At 36.4% G+C, this 18023-nt stretch overlaps 1 protein-coding gene across 1 annotated transcript; it reads right to left on the bottom strand.

Annotated features, from left to right (window-relative positions):
- Window positions 1–804: 804 nt before the first annotated feature.
- LOC103708190 (uncharacterized) lies at window positions 805–17926 on the bottom strand. Its single transcript, XM_008793012.5, has 9 exons — window positions 17613–17926; window positions 11998–12171; window positions 10622–11030; window positions 10201–10484; window positions 6496–6564; window positions 6352–6408; window positions 3404–3456; window positions 3203–3278; window positions 805–2013 (listed from the first exon to the last, which is right to left on the bottom strand). The coding sequence occupies exons 1-9, from the start codon at window positions 17654–17656 to the stop codon at window positions 1017–1019; spliced, it is 2163 nt and encodes a 720-aa protein (XP_008791234.4). The 5' UTR covers window positions 17657–17926; the 3' UTR covers window positions 805–1016.
- Between the last annotated feature and the right edge of the window lie 97 nt (window positions 17927–18023).

Genomic DNA, 18023 nt, shown 5'->3' with positions numbered 1-18023 from the left:
GGTTGGCGGCTCCGTTCCGGTCACTGGCTTAGGCTTAAAACTACTGCCATAGTCATGGTTTCAAATAAACGAGAAGATGGTTGGAATTATAACAGGCTATTTAGTGCCATGAGGTCTATTATAATTAGTGGCTGTTGTTTGCATGTTTATCTATCTCCATGTAATATAATAATTCTTAAAATTCACTTTTTGGTAGAAAAAATCAACTTTGTAACTATTTTTCTCGGAAAGAATATGTATCATCCAAAAAATGCTATTTTTCATTAAGTGAAATTTGGGTCCAATCTAACGGAGCAATGCCGTTATTGAAACATCGGGGAAATGTTATCCACAACCTTTCTTTATTTGCCAAAGCAATAGCCTGTTCTACTTACACGAGTTCCGGTACAGCCTGCTCTTAACGCAAGGTAGTTGGATGACAAATACGTGGTTTTTGTTAAAAAAATCTCTTTTTCTTGTTTTGGCTACGGCGCATACGTAAACCATTACACAAATCATTTTCGGAGAATGTGCACGTAGACGATATGGACATGGGGACTAGCTGCTCTAAATTGCCTTTTTTTTTTTTTTTTTGCACCATCCGCCCTCTACCGGTAGGCAAGCATGAACACAGCTTTTAAAATGCCCGAAGCAAGACCAGCATCGTAGCGAGACCTGCCTAACCAACTCGACCATGAATAGTTGACAAATATCAGCCAGTTTCAAGAGAAATGCTATGACTACCAGTCAATGTTCCGAGACTACAGAAGAAGACATTACTCAAGACATCAATCCACCAGCAACCACACACACTGGATAGAGGTATTAGTTTCAAATGCAGATGTCGATAGCTACTAAGATATTAGTACAATGACTTGCCTGCTTTAGCTCACCACTCTGTATGGCCAACAAGGGGTGCAAAAATAATCCCCTTCCTACACTCACATCACTAACATTACCGTATACTTTTGAGCTTCAAACTATACTGATAGTGAAGTTACAAGAGCTATTCAAACATCAAAGACAACTACGGAACATCATTCGGCTGAAGGCTTAATTTCATCTATTTGTATACTCTCTGCATCGTCCCCACTGTTGTTTAACCTGGCCTTGTTTAGTTTTCTGATTCTGACCGTCGTCTGATTGCCTTGGTGCTGTTTCGGAGGCAGAACCTGAAGTAGACGGGACATGACATAAGCCAGAAGCTCCACCCTGTGTGAAAATGTGAAGTCCAAATGAGCATATTCAAACTCATTGTACGAGACCTCCACACCTGCCCTTCTCATCATCCTGTAGTGCTTCCTCACCATAGAAGGCCGAATAACTTTATCCTTCCGCCCTGCTACGAGATCAACAGGCACGTCAATAAGGTTGTAATACTCCCCCAAGTCCAACGGCTCTGCTGTTCCATATGCTTCCATGTTGGCAGATGCACTTCCATAATCATACATTATGAACTTTCTTGCATGCTTTATCTGTGCAAGGTGAAGGGCCACATGAAGTGATACTCCAGGCATGTCATACATGTTATAATGAGGCAACCCTATCACCCCTATCCAATTTGAGCTGTCGCCCCCTACAACATAGCCCATGAGAGTCTGAACAAGACCTCCCAAGGCAGGGTAGTTGTGGAAGTCTCTGGCTAACTTGTTTAGAAGCATCCGAAAGAATCTGGTAGGTATATACAGTGCGGGCACAATTGGAGCAAGCACTGGACCAATCACAAGGAGGAGTCTCTCTATTAAGGTAAATGCTATTGCAGAGTCCTCATGGAAGCCTGCAGGAGATAACAAGATCAACCTTGACAGCCTATGAGGCTTTGCTTCGATCCTACGTGTTATGAGATACATCAGCATCACTGCTCCTCCCAGGCTGTGGCATACTGCACAAAGTTTATAGGGCTGATCACAGACTTCATCTTCTGAATCAGATTTGCAGATTATGTTTAACTCGGACGTTTTTATTTCATGTATCTTTTCTATCATTGCAGGTACATCTTGTGTCCCATGCTCATTGATGGAATATCTCCAGTACCTACATTGAATTGATACTTTAGTTTGGTGCAGACAAATGGACATGTATATGTTCATGCATAACTGCATAAATAAAATACACATAGATAGATACATAAGGGTGGAGAGAATTTACGAACCTGAGCTCAAGTTTTACATATGAAGCAATTTTTCGTGTTAAGCCACTAATTTTTGCGTAAAGAAATGTGAGGGTGGAGAGAATTTATGACCCTATATTCAAGTTGACATACTAAGCACCTTATCATGTCAAGCTATTCATTATGTCTAAAGAAAAATGAGAGCTAGGTAATTAGATGGCCATCAAAAGTATAATTATTCCAGCAACATATAATCAAACCTGGCAGTCAAAGCTGAGCCAACCTTATCGGGGGTGGGATTCAAGTCACGAACCTAGCCTAGATTTAAGTCAGACTTGATTAGGGTTCAATTCACAAACTTTGCCCAGATTTAAGCCAGACTTCCCCCAACAAGTTATTAACATGTGTTCCAACCATGCTAGAGCATCGACCCAACTTGGTTCACTAAGTTACCTAGTTTAGTCAATCAGATCAAGGGTTTGAAGGATAAGGCCATTGAAACCTATCCTTCGAGACATTGCATGCCCTATCTTCGTTTCTTTTTTGAAAAGCCCATCTATTGGCTTTTGCCCTAGATTCCAACACAGTTGTTTCACCTTGGTTTCATCTGTCAAAACTAATAAGTTTAAAGGTTACCAATCACCCGTATCTAGGAAGCAAAAAGGTCTTTAAATGATTTGTGCTTACAATGCACAACCAAATCTCTAATAGTTAAGGACCCCAATATCTAATAAATTAGTTACATTAAGACCATGATATTCCTTTTGACTATACTCAGGGTAATGAAAGCCAAAATTAAGTTATAGATAGAGCTTGCTCAAAAATACTAGCCTACAGCACCCTTACTCCTAATGCAAGCCTTCTATTAAACAAGAAGTTGCTCAAGGGATTGGTATCTCCATGCAACTCAAACCAAGCACCTGCCAAGAATTGTCAGTCCCTTGTGAACGTCACAGTCCAGAAAGACACACCTTCCTGGGTGATTGTTATAGCCATCCAGAATGTATATTATCAACAGTTATTTGATTACAGCAAAATTACTATGTCAATATCATAATTATTTACAAGAGGAAATATTTTGTCTACAATTACTATGCTGATATCATAACTTACTTGCGTGAGGAAATATTCTTGTCCACGTGCTCCCTTGAAACCAAACCACGTAAGTTCCCTAGAAATACGTCATAACCTGTAAAATGAGAATAATGAAAGTGAACTGACTGCTTTTATCTGTTTATATACCAACTTGCAAGATTGGATACATGGCTGATTATTTGGGTCATACAATTCATTTCAACATAAAATGACACCAACCTTGATCAAAAGCCGCAAATGCAGGAGAACCAACAACACCATTAGACACCCAACTAGGAAAAAAACAAAACAAATGAATTAGATTATGATATGCTTTGATTTATATACAATTCATGATGCCTTTTATGCAACTAGACATGAAAGGCCATCAAAGAAATCCATGTTCTTTTTGTCAATGAAACAAAGAAAATTTTCCTCAAAAAGAAAGCGAAGAAATATGTTTACACTTTACAATTTAGCATTAAAAATATGACTTCTAAGCTTCAGAAGATATTGGTAATGTTAATAATCTTAAAACCTAATATGGCTACATAACTCTTTCCATTGAAATGTCATTTTCTAAATAACAACTCACCAAAATCAGTAACAAGACAAAGGCCAGATTTTGGTAATGCAACTGTATATGGTTAACTACATCAAACATCCATGCTTCTATTCTAGCACTATTACATATGATGCGTGGATGACAAATCACATTGCAGTAAAAGTGTTCTCGCATGGTCAAGATAAATGTCAAAAAATGGAACAGCTTTAAATGTTGTCCAGCTATTCATTATGAAATGGCTCCCAATTTAACTTATAGTATTTGAATGTTGACTGTTCAATTTGAAACTGGTGACCCAGATGGCCTGGTGAAGATACATCCTAACCGGTAACTGTTGTTCTATATTTTCAGTTCCTACCCCAAATACAGTAAATATCTCGAGTTTTATGAGTATAATTTACAAAAAGGGAAGAGTGAGAAATGAGAATATGATTATCGTGCTCCTCTACATCTTCCTCCCTCTTCCGATCATGACTGGCACCTCCATCACCCTAATTGGCATTTGATGTTGCCCATCAACATTGGCAGCAACAAGGGCAGCAAAAAGAGGGGAGGCAAATCTCAGGGAGGGGGAGAGAGAGAGAGAGAGAGAGAGAGAGAGAGAGAGAGAGATTGGGGGGGGGGGGGGGGGGATTGGTGGCGGCGGCAAGTTGATGAAGGAAAGAGGTGTAGTGTGATCAGGTTTAGTCAGCATTGACAGAGGGGGGGAGGGGGAGAGAGAGAGGAGTAAGAGTGAAGATGAGTAGGGCCTTGGCATTAGCAAAGTGAAGGGCAATAGAGCTTTGGCATTGGCCAAGAGGAGGGCAACAGAGAAGACCATGTTCTGGGAGAAGAGAGATCTGAGTTATAGCTGTAGAAGATAGGAAAGGATGAAAAGGATTGACACTCCTCTTCAGGTCTATGTAGCAGCTTATTTTCAGGATTGAAAAGAAATTGAAAGAAAAATAAAATAATGCAACTAGTTGCCAACTATTTGTCCATACACTTCCTACAACAAGGTCTGAGATTCATGCTCTCATATCAATAAAACATAAAAATATAATATAGCAACCCTTAACTTTTTTGTTATAGGTCAAATGGATTATGGCCACCGGAGGTGAGATTCACATCCTTTTTATTGCCCTCCACCAATTCTCACTTTCGCAGTCAGATTAAATGCAACTCGTTATTTAAAACCAAGCTATAAGATGAAGAGATTAAGATATCACAGGTTTCTAGTCATTGATTGGCATTATGATCTGTGCAAGAAAAAAGAGATAAGATAAATGAATCTCCTCGCCTCCAACCCCTCATTGGGTTACTCACAATGACTCATTCTCCAATCAAAAACCCCACCATCACATCCAATTACAACCGGGACTCGCACAACCCAATCCTCTGACCCCAATACCCATCTCCACTTCATCACCTCCAACACCTGCATCTTCCTTGCTTTCTATGTTTTGGGTTTGTTTGCTGGTTGTCTGTGTGCCTAGGTGTAGGATCCACTTAATATCTGAGAATTCTTTTTCTTGTGGAGCTGTGTCCAAGTGTAATACTAATGTCCATTTTTTAGTGTCAAGTGCAGGTACCTTAGGCTAAATTAAAGGGTCCTGGTGATACCATTCTTGCTATGCAACCTCATTTCCCATCAATCGTCTTCCCTTTTTTACATGTCCTCCATCCCCCTTGCTTTTCTGACAATCATCTCCTTTAGTGTTTTAAATGGCAATCTCAACCACCTGTCATGCCACGTTTAAATTGCTGCAGATGGTTGTAACTTGTCATACCCTGCATGTTCCTAAACTTAATTTCATATTATATCTATTTGATATGTTTAAACTGCTATATGTCTATATGTTGTGCTTATTTGGGTTATTAGAATGAGCTTAAAAGGGTGAAACACACAACAATGACCCTTTGACCTTCTATTGATAAGATCTCACAAATCACTTTGAATTGTTGAGTGAAACCAATTCCATGCAACAGTAGATTTCAAGATCTTTGAAACTTGCACAAATCTGATCTATTTTGTACTTTAAAAAACAAGTTAAGATATGACTCATTGAAGTCAGGCCACTTGTGCAGTCCTGATATAACACGCTTTGTGGGTTATTCCTAATATCCAAATTCTGGGCTCATGGATGAAATTTTTTGGCTTGGAAAACCCTAGATGACTAATAATTAGTGCAAGATTTATAACCATAAAAGCAGATACAGGAAAAGGTTAGATAAGTGTGTTTTAGGCTTTTAGCGCAAATTATGCTAAACATGAAACTTTACAGTCATCCTACAAATATAATACGAAGTTCAGATAAAACTTTACGGGAAAAGGTTCGATAAAAGTGTTTTAGCACAAATATAATATGAAGTTCAGATAATACACAGAGGCACCAAAAATAAAAAAATAAGCTACATATTAAACTCATTTAAATTAAAAATGAGTATTATCATAGATTAAACAATTACATCATAAAACCAATGAGGCCACATAATATAAAGATAAAAATATACAAGACAAAAAATATGTCAAACCCAATATGCAAATGTACTAATAAAATAGAAACCAGTATAGTCAACGCAGATTGTTAGAGCTTACAATTGCGTTACAATGAACAAGAACATCATATGACAGAGAGCTCACCCCATAGATGTATCTAATACTCCATGTTGCAGATAGACAACCTTCCGTGAATCACGCCTGTAACATGCCACATGTCCCACATCAGCATATTAAGCAGATCAAGCAAGTGAATCAACGACTAAACCATAATTAAAGCTTTTCAACCTCGGAATTCTCTCCAGAAGTAGCACATATCCATCAGACGTAACCACCCGGATAGCCTCATAAGGATACCTAAATCCAGAAAGACAATGTCAGCTTCGACTACATTAAAGCATGGTTCCAAAAGTTAATCTTCTTATGCAAATAGATGCATAACTAAAACCTACGATAAACAGAACTTCATTATTCAAATAAATTAGGGGCAGGAAACCATCATGAGAAGATTTAAAAAAGAGAAGAAAATTAAGCATCAGCTTTATGAATCCTTCATTGTTGATCAGCAATACAACTTAAACTCTGTCACAAGCTGTTTCAGATCCATTATTTATCCTCAATTGGTTCAACCCCAAACTTTCTCTATTTTGCTCACTTCTACCATCTTATCAAATATTTTGCAATTTGGTGCCAAGAAAACTGTGAAAAATATAAAACAACAGGAGAACAATAAAGGATCTAAAATTTATTTGATATGGTTTTGCTGTAAAGCTGTCAAAAAGATCATGTCAGATCAAAGAGCCTGGCATTGAGCGCGCGCACATATACACATACACATACATATATCTACAAGCATAAATATAGAGGTGGACTAGAAGCTGGTTGACAAAATTTCAGATTAGATCCGGTCAGCCTTGACCAGAAGATAGGGGCCCGATACCAATGATCCGATTTGTTGGATGTGATCTACAACCTTTAAACAACTTGCACGCTAAATATCAAGTGATTTGGAAACCCCTAGCCTGTGCATTAAGTGATAAAAAATAGATAATTTAAATAACATAAAACAATGCATGTTTTTAAGTTTTAACCATTTTGATGCATAGGCCAAGGGGATCCAAATCATGACTTTTCATGTATAAGCAATTTAGACATAGTAGATCACATCCATTGCTTTGATCATCGATGTCCTATCGTCTAGTCAAGACTAATCGGATCTCACCTGAAATCCGGTTAACCAAATTCTAGTCCACCTCCATAAATATGGATGTATGAATTATATAGGCATATATGTGTATATATGCATGTATGTATCACTTATTGAATTACCTGAATCATTTTTAACCTTTTCGCAAGTTCTCTGTATATTTTCTTCTGAATCACAAATATATGCACCGAGCCAAGTTATTCTTAAATGAAAACATATGAGCAAGGATTCGACTATTTGAGTACTGGCTTGTACAAGTTCATGCAATTGTATCGTTACTGGTATGGTACGCCGCTCATAGCAGAATGGTACTAGCACATGAAGTACACTAATTTTTGTCATGCTAGTGCATGGAGGTGTACCTTGTATTGGTACAGTCTCATACCACACCAGTTCGTACTAGTAACTTAGTGATAGGATACCACTATTGGTACTTTAAACCTAGCTTTTTTATGGGTCAAATGACAATTTGCCTCTAATAATGACTATTTGCCATTTGACCCATAATAAATCACCAACTAAATTTATCATGCAATGTCCTACTTGCACTTTGTAGGCAGAACTTGGTTACAAGGCTCATTATCTCATTCAAATTCTTCTGACAAGAATGCAACTTTGGGAGCCCTCATCAAGCTAACACAATCAACAAAGTGTCCAATTGTACCCACCTACACCTAAAAGAAACCCCAAGCCCCTAGACTCAAATAAACTAAAAACATTTCATGTTATACCCAGTTGGTTCAATTTAGGTTATTTTAGCATAAGTTGGTGGTCCCACCAGTCATGTGGTCAATAGGCACTCTAAGGTATCACAATCTAACAAAATGGGTACTTGCGTTAAACCAAAATCTAAGAATAAGATAGTCGAGAGCAACTGAAATATTCCTATGTTACACACAACATGATACATGTAATACACATATATGTGATCAGACATAACATTTATCAGTTTGGGTTAAGTTTGGCTAATCAAGATAAGGAGGTTATTTATAAGGCAGTGCCGACTTAGACCTGCATTCCATCTTAACCAAACCAAGAACAAGGTGATTGTTTGTGAGCTCATAATCAAACTAAGCTCCATTTCCCAACCTAAAACAAGTTCAGGTTTGGTTTTGGAACAGATCACATGAACTAGCTTTCCTCTAATATTGGGCTGGAGTTATTTGTCCATGCAATAATGACGATGTCATGGCTTTCTCAGAGATTGACAATGTAAATGGTAGCTAAAATGTCAATAGGAAAATAAGAAAATAAATTGCTCTGGCAAGAATTTTTAACCAATTCTTAGAGTATTATGTTGACTGTTAAAATCTACTTGATTATTTCCTTTCCCAACTTAAAAGCTATTCTGTAAAGCAAACCTCATTTTATTGGGTAAAAGCTTGGATGATGATGATTGTGACTGATAGACTCCTGTGGCATAAAAAATTTATCACTTAAACAGCTTGAAAGAGATCTGTTCTCAAAAACTATGAAAATGTTACTTTCTTGGATGAATCAGCCCACTCTGAAACCTAAACTTCATCCACTTGCATGGAGTTTGTAAATGGCCATTCTCATGATATAATCAAGTGAGATGCAAAGAGTGAAACATAACAAATCATTTCCTAATGGAAATTTATGGAAATCATTGTCACATGCTTTGAATTCTTTAAATTAATGGAAAGTTTAAATAATTCTTGATATATTTATCTTGATATACAGATTATACCTTAAATTAGTAAATAACAAAAGGGCATGTACTTCAAAAAAAATTCAGTGAGTTCTGCACATGGATCACAACTTACACCTCAGTTTTTGTAAATTTTGCTGAAACCTTCCAAATTTCTACCAAAACATAAACATTTATTTAATGAGGCCAGAGGATATGATAAATTATGTGGCTGCCAGGTAGGCCATTCAAGTTTGCTCTCCTACTTCACAGGAGGTAAACCTTACTCTTTCATTCATAATATGTAAACACACCTTATGTTAAAATTTAAAAATAGTGTCAGGCGATCCTTTAGATATGCCAAATTTGACGTTTGATGGAATATTAATCAGTTACCTTAAAAATATTATATAATCACTACAAACATGGGCAATTTTGGAAACTGAATTCCTCGTCATCTCCCAGCAACAAACCTAAACTCTCATGCCTCAATATGTTTCCTGATCTCTCTCTTCTCTTGTCATCCACATCTTAACTACCCCATTGGACTCTATTGCTAACTAGAACTCCAGAGTACTGTGTTTTTTTAAGTTTTAAAAAGTTTCCATACAAAACTTTCCCAGGGTTCATGAAACAATTATAATCTTACCATATCTCATTTCAAATCCGATCATGTCCCTTTTTTCTTTTCTCTTTTACGAAAGCAGCATTTTCAACTATAGTTTCAAAAAATATGAAAATAAATTTACCTTGACATTTTCTTTCTTTGTCTATTATACTTAATATGCAAAAATATGCATCGATGCAAGTATATTTATTATGTACATACATGTACATGTATATGTTTCTGCATGTATCTATATATGTATAACCTTTTTAGGCAAATAGAAACAATTGCTAGCGACACTAATCTTGCATCTGTCCATATATGAGTAGGACCATCAATGATATTGAAAACATGTACCGATTCTTTTGCATGGGATAAGACTGCCAACCTGCAGGCTAAAGGGTTGCATATAGTAGTTTGATTCTAATAGTATCTGTTTCTGAATTATTCTCTTTGTATCTTTCAATCTAGGCAAGGTTGCAACAAATTCCACTAAGAAAGAACACAAAATGAGAAGTTACTTCATACCCAAGTTCTGATATGACATCCTGACAAGTTCGAGCATCCGTATTTAGAGACTGATGAAATGTAGTCTGCCTTTCAGTTGGAGTTGGATCAGCATCACCAAGAGTAGCAGTTTGAACAGGTACATCTGTGTCACTATCATAATTATCCCTTCCACTACTTTCATGGGATGAAAACCATCCAAATAATCTTTGGCGCACTTCAGAAGGTGAAAGAATAAAATGTGCTGCCTTGTGAAAAATGTCAAAAACTGATTCAATAAATATCTCGATAGCTAGCTGGAGATCCTGGATAATGTTAAATCAGATGTAAGAAACTGAATTTTTATACTGGAAAATTTTCCTAAGAAACTAAAAGACAAACAACAAATTAAAATATGGTAACAAAAGAATCAGCATGACACAGAAAAGAACCTCCACAGTACCTCAACAACTCCACGTCTCCGGTCAGTGGCACGCTGAACAACATGGTCCTTAAGTTGAACTGACTTCTTGGTAAGATGAGAACATGATGACTGGTGGCCTTTTGGGCTATTTTTAGGGAATGTTCCAACTCTCCATACACCAGCTGATTCAAATAGGATAAGTGGTACCTTAAGAAGAAATGTTGCAGGCCACAAAATCCAGGAAAGCAGGCACTTGATAACACGTAGTACACGTCGATCATATCTGCTGAAACTGCTTGCATGGGATAAGCGTGAAGATTGAGACATAGGAGAGGCAGGAAACATACTTTCCTCATTATCTTCTTCCCCGGATATAGAATCTACTGTTGAGGAAGTTTCAGCATCCACAGAAAGTTCATGGATGAATTCGTTGAAAGAAGAAACCCCACTGTCATCATAAAGAACCATCATTGTGCTAAAAATCGTTAGAGATGGACCAGAATATATTACAAGAAAAACAGACTTCTTCCTTGACAAAACCAGACCAAATAACAAGCATACAAGCAGCTGGATTTCCAAACCAGAATTGTCTATCAAGATGTCATTCAGTTGACAGCAAGCAGAATAAGTATCCATTACCATGTGAAAAAGAAATGAAGTGAGAAAATCTAGTCCTGGTATAAGTCCATGGAAGTGACTCTTACACAAATTCCATTGTGCACCCGAATATTGAAGATACCTCTCATTATCAGCATGAGCAACATATCAGGTTGCGCTATAGCAAGTCCAAGCCTGCCTGACTCACTTGCACCCTGCCTACCTGAATCAGTTGCACACTTGCCTTGCCTGTCCATCTTCTAGTTTGTCTAATGTCAATGGTAGCAAAAGATCTTGACAAGAATGCTACCCATCAGCTATGTAAAATTTTTCTGAGATTTCTACCAAGTCATGGCAATGCTTGTAACTAAGGTTTGGATCACAAGCATTGCACATATGTCTTTTCATTTTATAGGAAAGTAATTTCAAAAAAAAAAAGAACTTTAGCAAGTAGTCACCCAATAAGGACTTAAAATCAACATGGTAACTCAAAAAACAGTCGGCAAAGAGCCGACATCAGGGTGCCAAACCTTCCCGTCAATGTGGACTCTTGGGAAAGATCAGCCCGGCTTGCTTAATTAGGAGGGAAGGGGGAAAATCCTCTAAAACCCTAAAAGAATGGAATTCTCTTCGTCCACCCTTGCACACCTTTTGTCTTCAACTGTAGATTTCCACTTCGTTTCAATAGCATCCATCATTAACTGCCCAAAATTGTAAATAGTCTACTAGGAAATTCCAATTACAGACTTGACACAATTGTCAGATAGCATCCATTAGAATAGAAGATCATTTTCAACAAAAGCCAAAATCTAACTTACTTTTCCATCCAACGAGGAAGTCGAGGTCCGCGAAGAGTGGGTCTCAGCTCCCAGCCATGGAGGCCTTCTAAAATGCTAGTATTCCCTGGCAGAATGGTCAATACAAGTGCTGAACATCCATTAATCAGCCTCGCAATATTGTTCAAAGATTCATAAGTGAATGTCTTCACTGATCTGCAAAATAAAAAAGCCAATTAATACTATCCTACATTTTTCAGTATTGCAGGACCAGAAAAAGAGAAAAAGTTTGCAGGCATTAAGTGAGTGGACTGTTACATGGTCAGCAAATCAGTCTAACAGAAAGAAAATCATATACACAAGCATAATCAATATGGCATCACAATCCTAAGAAATAGAATGAAAAATGCATTATATAATATATTTCAATTTATATATCGAATAAACAGGGCACAAGTTTATATGCAAAATGTCAGCAGGACAAAATGATAGTTATAATTTATTTGTTTGTCTTTATTTTGGGAAAAAACAAAAACGATAACGAATCAGCATATAGATTAATCTTGCAATGCTAGATGGAACTCCTTGTCAGAAGATATCTTGAATATGGCTGACAAAGGAGTGTCCATACCATCAGCTACAGTCTTGAATTAGATGAATCACCTTCAACATAGTAAATGATCAAAACACAACTGCTGACTCAAACCTATGCTGGAACATACAAACTTCTGGAATTCAAATCCAAGTGGTAAAGGAAAGAAGAGGTAGGGTGTTATATTGTCATGTTGTTTCATCTACTACAACAAAAAGTAGACAAGAAACTGCAAGATGAGAATGTTCTATTTATCAAAACAAAGATATGAAAAGAGTGAAACGGATTATATAGGACACACGCTACATACAACAAACTGCATAGCATGTTAACTACTTGCATTCATGCAACTGAGATACTATAACAAGACATAGACACACCACTGGCCCTATATCTCCTCCTCCCACCAAAATCCCTCATATTTCAACCGATTAAACAATACTACTGTAGATACAGAAAATTCTTGATTTAGAAGAAGGTTAGCATTGACTACTGACAATGACCTAAAATGAAACCATGATGATACATGCTTGCTAAACTCCTAAAACGCCCAAGTACAAAGTCCTGTCAATCAAATGACAAGTTATGCCTAGACAACTCTTGGAACATTGACGTTAGTCTTCCTTTAGCCTTTAGATGTTGATTGATTATCAGACCACAATGTAAGCCGTTAAATCTGCCGAGGGTAATTAGAATATCAGTTTAATATGCCCTATTCAACACTAATATCCTAAATGTATTTACAGTGGTCCTTTGCAATGACTAAGGCCCCGTTTGGGGGAGCTGTTGGCAGTAGAGCTATTGAAAGTAAAGCTTTCTGAAGTAGAGTTTTTATAAAAAGCTGTTTGCTGTTTGGTAACTACATTTCTAAAGTGCTGTGCCACTTTAATATATATTTAGTAAACAAATTAAAAAAGTACTTTTGGTATGACAAAATGACCATAAAGGATATTGCATAGTATTATACAACAGAGCATAATAAAATATAATATGTATTAATACATAAATATATGATATAGTATAATATTACTGTAATATAATATAATATTATTATAATATAGTAATATAATATTATATACTATAAAATAATAATTTAATATAATATTAAATTATTTAACATAACATATCAATGATATAATGTAATATAATATTATATTTATAGTATAATACAATAATAATGATATAACATATTATAATTATTAGCGTAAATTAATTTTTTCATAATATAACAAATTTTCTAATTATGTGATAAAATTGGTTAAACAATTATTAAAGGGACATTTTGTGTAATTGTTATATTTTATCATGGGTATTTTGGTCAAAAAAATAGTTTTCCGACCGAGCCTAAAAGTGCTTTTCCGAAAAGCTCCAAAATGGAGCTTCTCCCAAAAGCTAATTTTAGCTTTCTGAGAAAACTAAAACAGCTTCCCAAAATTTTTACCAAGCACTTCTATTTCATCTAAAAATACTTTTGGATGGCTAAAAAATGCTTTTTGGCCTTCCAAAAACTCCCCCAAACATGGCCTAAAAAACTTAACAAAGTAGTGAGTTGCAAGCATGTTGCTTTAACTGAGGTTTTTAGTTGCGCATATTTATATCATAACATTCAAGCACTAACAGAATATTCAGAAAATCATCACATCAAAAAATGCAATGGTTTGTATCATCTCATCAAAGGATATAACTATAGTTGGCCCAACAATCCTGTTTCTAAATTGGAGCATTTTGAGCAAAATAACAATCATTGAATAGATTGACTGTACTGGTAGAACTTTGTTAGTGTCATTTACCCACCAGTTTCCATCCAAAGGTACCGGTTGTCTCAATTTCATGGCGGAAGCAAACCTCCAGCGCTGAAATTATGTTTATATTTACAGAAACTAATAGGAATGACCAGTCGCACATCCCTGTCCAAAAACTATAACTAACAAAGACATTGCAGTAGTGGACAATCCATGGTTACATACATGAACCTTCTGAAAAAAACTCAAGCTTTCAAGATCGAAGGGTTAGAATCAACTATAGATGAACCAGCAAGATTCCAAGATCTTAACAACTAGTTCCATGATCTTATATTCATGAATAATACCTCATTAGATTCATGACTGAATCATGAGAGCAATTCATCAAACTCCAATACAAGACCTACAAATTAGCAACAAGGTTAAATGCATTTTAGACTGTTCCAACATTTTGTGGTTACCCAAGCTAGCCAACCACAGCTTGATTGTGATAGGAATCCTCAAAATAGATATGCTTGTAGAACCTAAATTGAGATTATTTTAAAATTTTGAAGTATTAATATAAATTTCAGTAACCAATTAAAGGGTTGCAGCCTTGTAGGCAAAAGTTCTGAATCTTGAGAATTTTTTTTGATATGCATTATGCAATCCTTCCCTTCTTTAGCTGATTTACTCAATCTTAATTTACCTTATTTTTCCTACAATTTCCCTCATATTTTTCAGATACATCATGTTCAGAAATCATAGTTCATCAAAGCCTTTCATGGTTTAGATCTGTCAGAGAACTATTAAGCTGTCAAAAGAAAGGCTGCAGGAAGATTTTATGACATTAAGAAATTTAGTATAAATATTGCTTGATTTTTAATGCAGACCATGCATTTTCCATTTCATTTAATTCTTCAATCTTGACTTCTGCATCTCTTGTATCTTTCATTCATGTGCCGTACATTTTTCCTGCTGCAGCAAGAGACATACAAGTGAAAGTTCCAAAATGATTCTGGACTCCCAGTTGAGAGTTCTTATCAAGGCAATAAAATGGGAAAAGATTTATGCTTGTGGGAAAATATCTTTCCAACATAAGATAAAAATATTCTTTTAAAGCTTCGTTCCCTTCAACTATTGTTCTTCTTCTAAAGTTAAGGATCATGATACCTATATGGAAAGTCATAGTCCCAAAAAGAGAAGAAGCTTACACGAAATTATGTCGATCATTCTACCTTAATTTTTCACATTTATCCTTGATGGTCAACCCCAACCACCCCAAAAAAAATCCAAGAAGAAAATGTCACTAATTCATATTACAGCGTAACTAAAACACCCACTACATTATGCCTAATATAAAAGATAGCATAAAATCTTCACTTTCTTTATATTCTACAATCCAAGTTCCAAAAACAGATGAGAATGAACAACTGGAAGAAGATCCTAGTGGAATTCAGGGTTCTGATATGTCAGATGGAATATCATGGCTGTAATATGTGGAACATGATTATTCATACACAAGGAGTTAAGAACCTTTCTTATATAGAGATGGTGAAATGAGTTTAACTGTAAGGTGACAAGCAAATCCTCTTAATAACGATACGGTCAAATAACAACAAACAAGTTCCTAAGAGCGAAAAGGTCTCTCTGTCTCTCTTTCTTGCAAGCAAAAAATTAAGTAAATAACAGCAACACAAATTCCTTAGAAGAGACCATGATTTGAGGTAAGGCCTTGAGTGATAATGTTTGAATTAATGCCCAGTTCTTCAAAATGTGAAGGATGATGATTTGCAGCATTTCTACTGAAAGAAGAAAAAAATAACAGTAATTATGTCATCACCATCATTTTTTATCTGACATGCACATACAAGTAAGGAACTTTAAGATAATGTTGAGAATCATTACAAAAGCTGAAAAAGCCATCATTTTTTATCTGGCATGCACATACAACTAAGGAACTTTCAGACAATGTTAAGAATGATTAGAAAAGCTGAAAAAACAATATCAAACTCAAAGAGGAGTTGTATTGAAGAGGGACTTCTAGTAGAGGACAGCCTCTAGGTCCATCTGATTTAAGGGGCAAAATTGACCACTCCATATGAACCAACAAGTATTCAAGATGTGTATATCGATAACCACAGATTAAACCAATACAACCTAACACTTGTTAGGAGGTCTGTCCAAGATTTGCCAGCACAATTTAAATAACATGCCAAACTGTGACATTTTAAGCATCGAAAATTCGTTAAATGATTTCAACATATTTTAAGAATAGATTTGAATTTCTGTTGGTTACTCATCATTAATCTAGTCAATCATATCTTAACTAGACTCAAAATCATGTAAATAGATCCGCTATTCTGATTTCAGATCTTTAGGTTACAATTTTTTGTAGATCTGGTTAAACTACCAACCAATGGATAACAAACAAATCTTGTGATTTTGAAATATTCCATTTCTTTCTGAAATTGGTGAATTTCGTTCACGCTGATTTTTCTCTTTGCATCTCTTAAGTTCATACCATCATTCCTCCTTCTTCCTTCACTTCTTTAACATTGATATTTCCTCCTTTATCTCTAATATAAGTCCATGATAATCCCACTAGGTCATCGACATCTATTATAGCCCTTCAACTAATCATGAGGCATGCAACGGAGATACCTATAGCGGAAAACAACGTCGACCATCATCAGTCTAGTACCAATTCAAAGGAGCATCAACATAAAAGTAGAAAGCCGGCCTTCACGAAATGGATAACATTCTACAACAGAAAGCCATTCCTTCGGTCATGAAAAGAAAAACCTGTAACATCTGATTAATTTATCTGGCAGTTAATACCTGAACGCTGATGGCTGCCATTCAAACTCGAAAGCTTCCATGTATCATCCAAATTATTGCTGATCAGCATCCAGAGCGCATTAAATTCGACGCAAAAATAAAGCAGGAGGCGAGTACATATCATTCCACAATATTTTTTTCGAACATCTTGAGTTAAACCAATCTTTCATCAGATAATTAGGTTACACCCACCTTCCCCATCGGTCTGCTACAAAGAGCTAGGCGATGCATCACCCAACCGACTAACCCATCCCAAATTCCTATTCAATCCTCTTACTCATTACATCAACCCATCAAAATAAATAATTTAAATTTTCAAATCAAGTAAATAAATGTAAACCCAATCTCAAGAAATCAAATTAGGAAAATTTCAGACTCAAGAAGAACAATCACCCGCAACCCGACAGAAAATTAAAATTCACACAAGATACTCCGATAACGGAAAAAATAGAGGAATAATTTAAACGGAGAAATACGGAGAGAGATCAAGAAAGAAAACTGACTCCTTCGTGACGGCAAGAACGTTGTCCACGAACCTCCGCAGCATAGTAATCGATTCTATATCCCGGAGAGAGAAGGCGAGGGAGGGAGATTACAAAGGGCAAAAAACGAGCAAGGAGAAGCAAATATCGCCTGAAATAGGATAGAGAGAAGGGTTGAGGGTATGGGAAAAGAAGGCTTCGTTTCACTTGGACTGCCTTCCTTTTACCTAACGGAGGGAAAGTCGAGAAAAACGATAGTCCGCGTACGAAGTTATACGCGGGGTCCGAGATCTATTTTGGCCACGTGGATGGGTAAGCTCAAGTCCGCACTTTATATTTTTATGCGGGCGCAAGTTCGGCAGGGGATGATGGAATGTGATGCCTTTCCTGGTACGGACGCACCGACCAACGTACGGTGTAGGTCGGTTATAG

This window comes from Phoenix dactylifera, chromosome 1, assembly GCF_051530095.1.
Source record: "Phoenix dactylifera cultivar Ajwa chromosome 1, Ajwa_hap1_PhDact_Kaust_v1.1, whole genome shotgun sequence".
Taxonomy (NCBI): Eukaryota; Viridiplantae; Streptophyta; class Magnoliopsida; order Arecales; family Arecaceae; genus Phoenix; species Phoenix dactylifera.
Note: the sequence above shows the minus strand (reverse complement) of the source record. Positions and strands in the feature narration are given on the sequence as shown.

Excerpts from the sequence above, each read along its gene's own strand:
- LOC103708190 (XM_008793012.5), bottom strand. The coding sequence starts at position 17,656 with ATGCTGCGGAGGTTCGTGGACAACGTTCTTGCCGTCACGAAGGA. Across the intron at positions 6,565-10,200 it reads GATGTCATATCAGAACTTGG|GTATCCTTATGAGGCTATCC; the intron begins GTATGAAGTAAC and ends TTCTGGATTTAG. Across the intron at positions 3,457-6,351 it reads GTATTAGATACATCTATGGG|TTGGGTGTCTAATGGTGTTG; the intron begins GTGAGCTCTCTG and ends TTTTTTTCCTAG.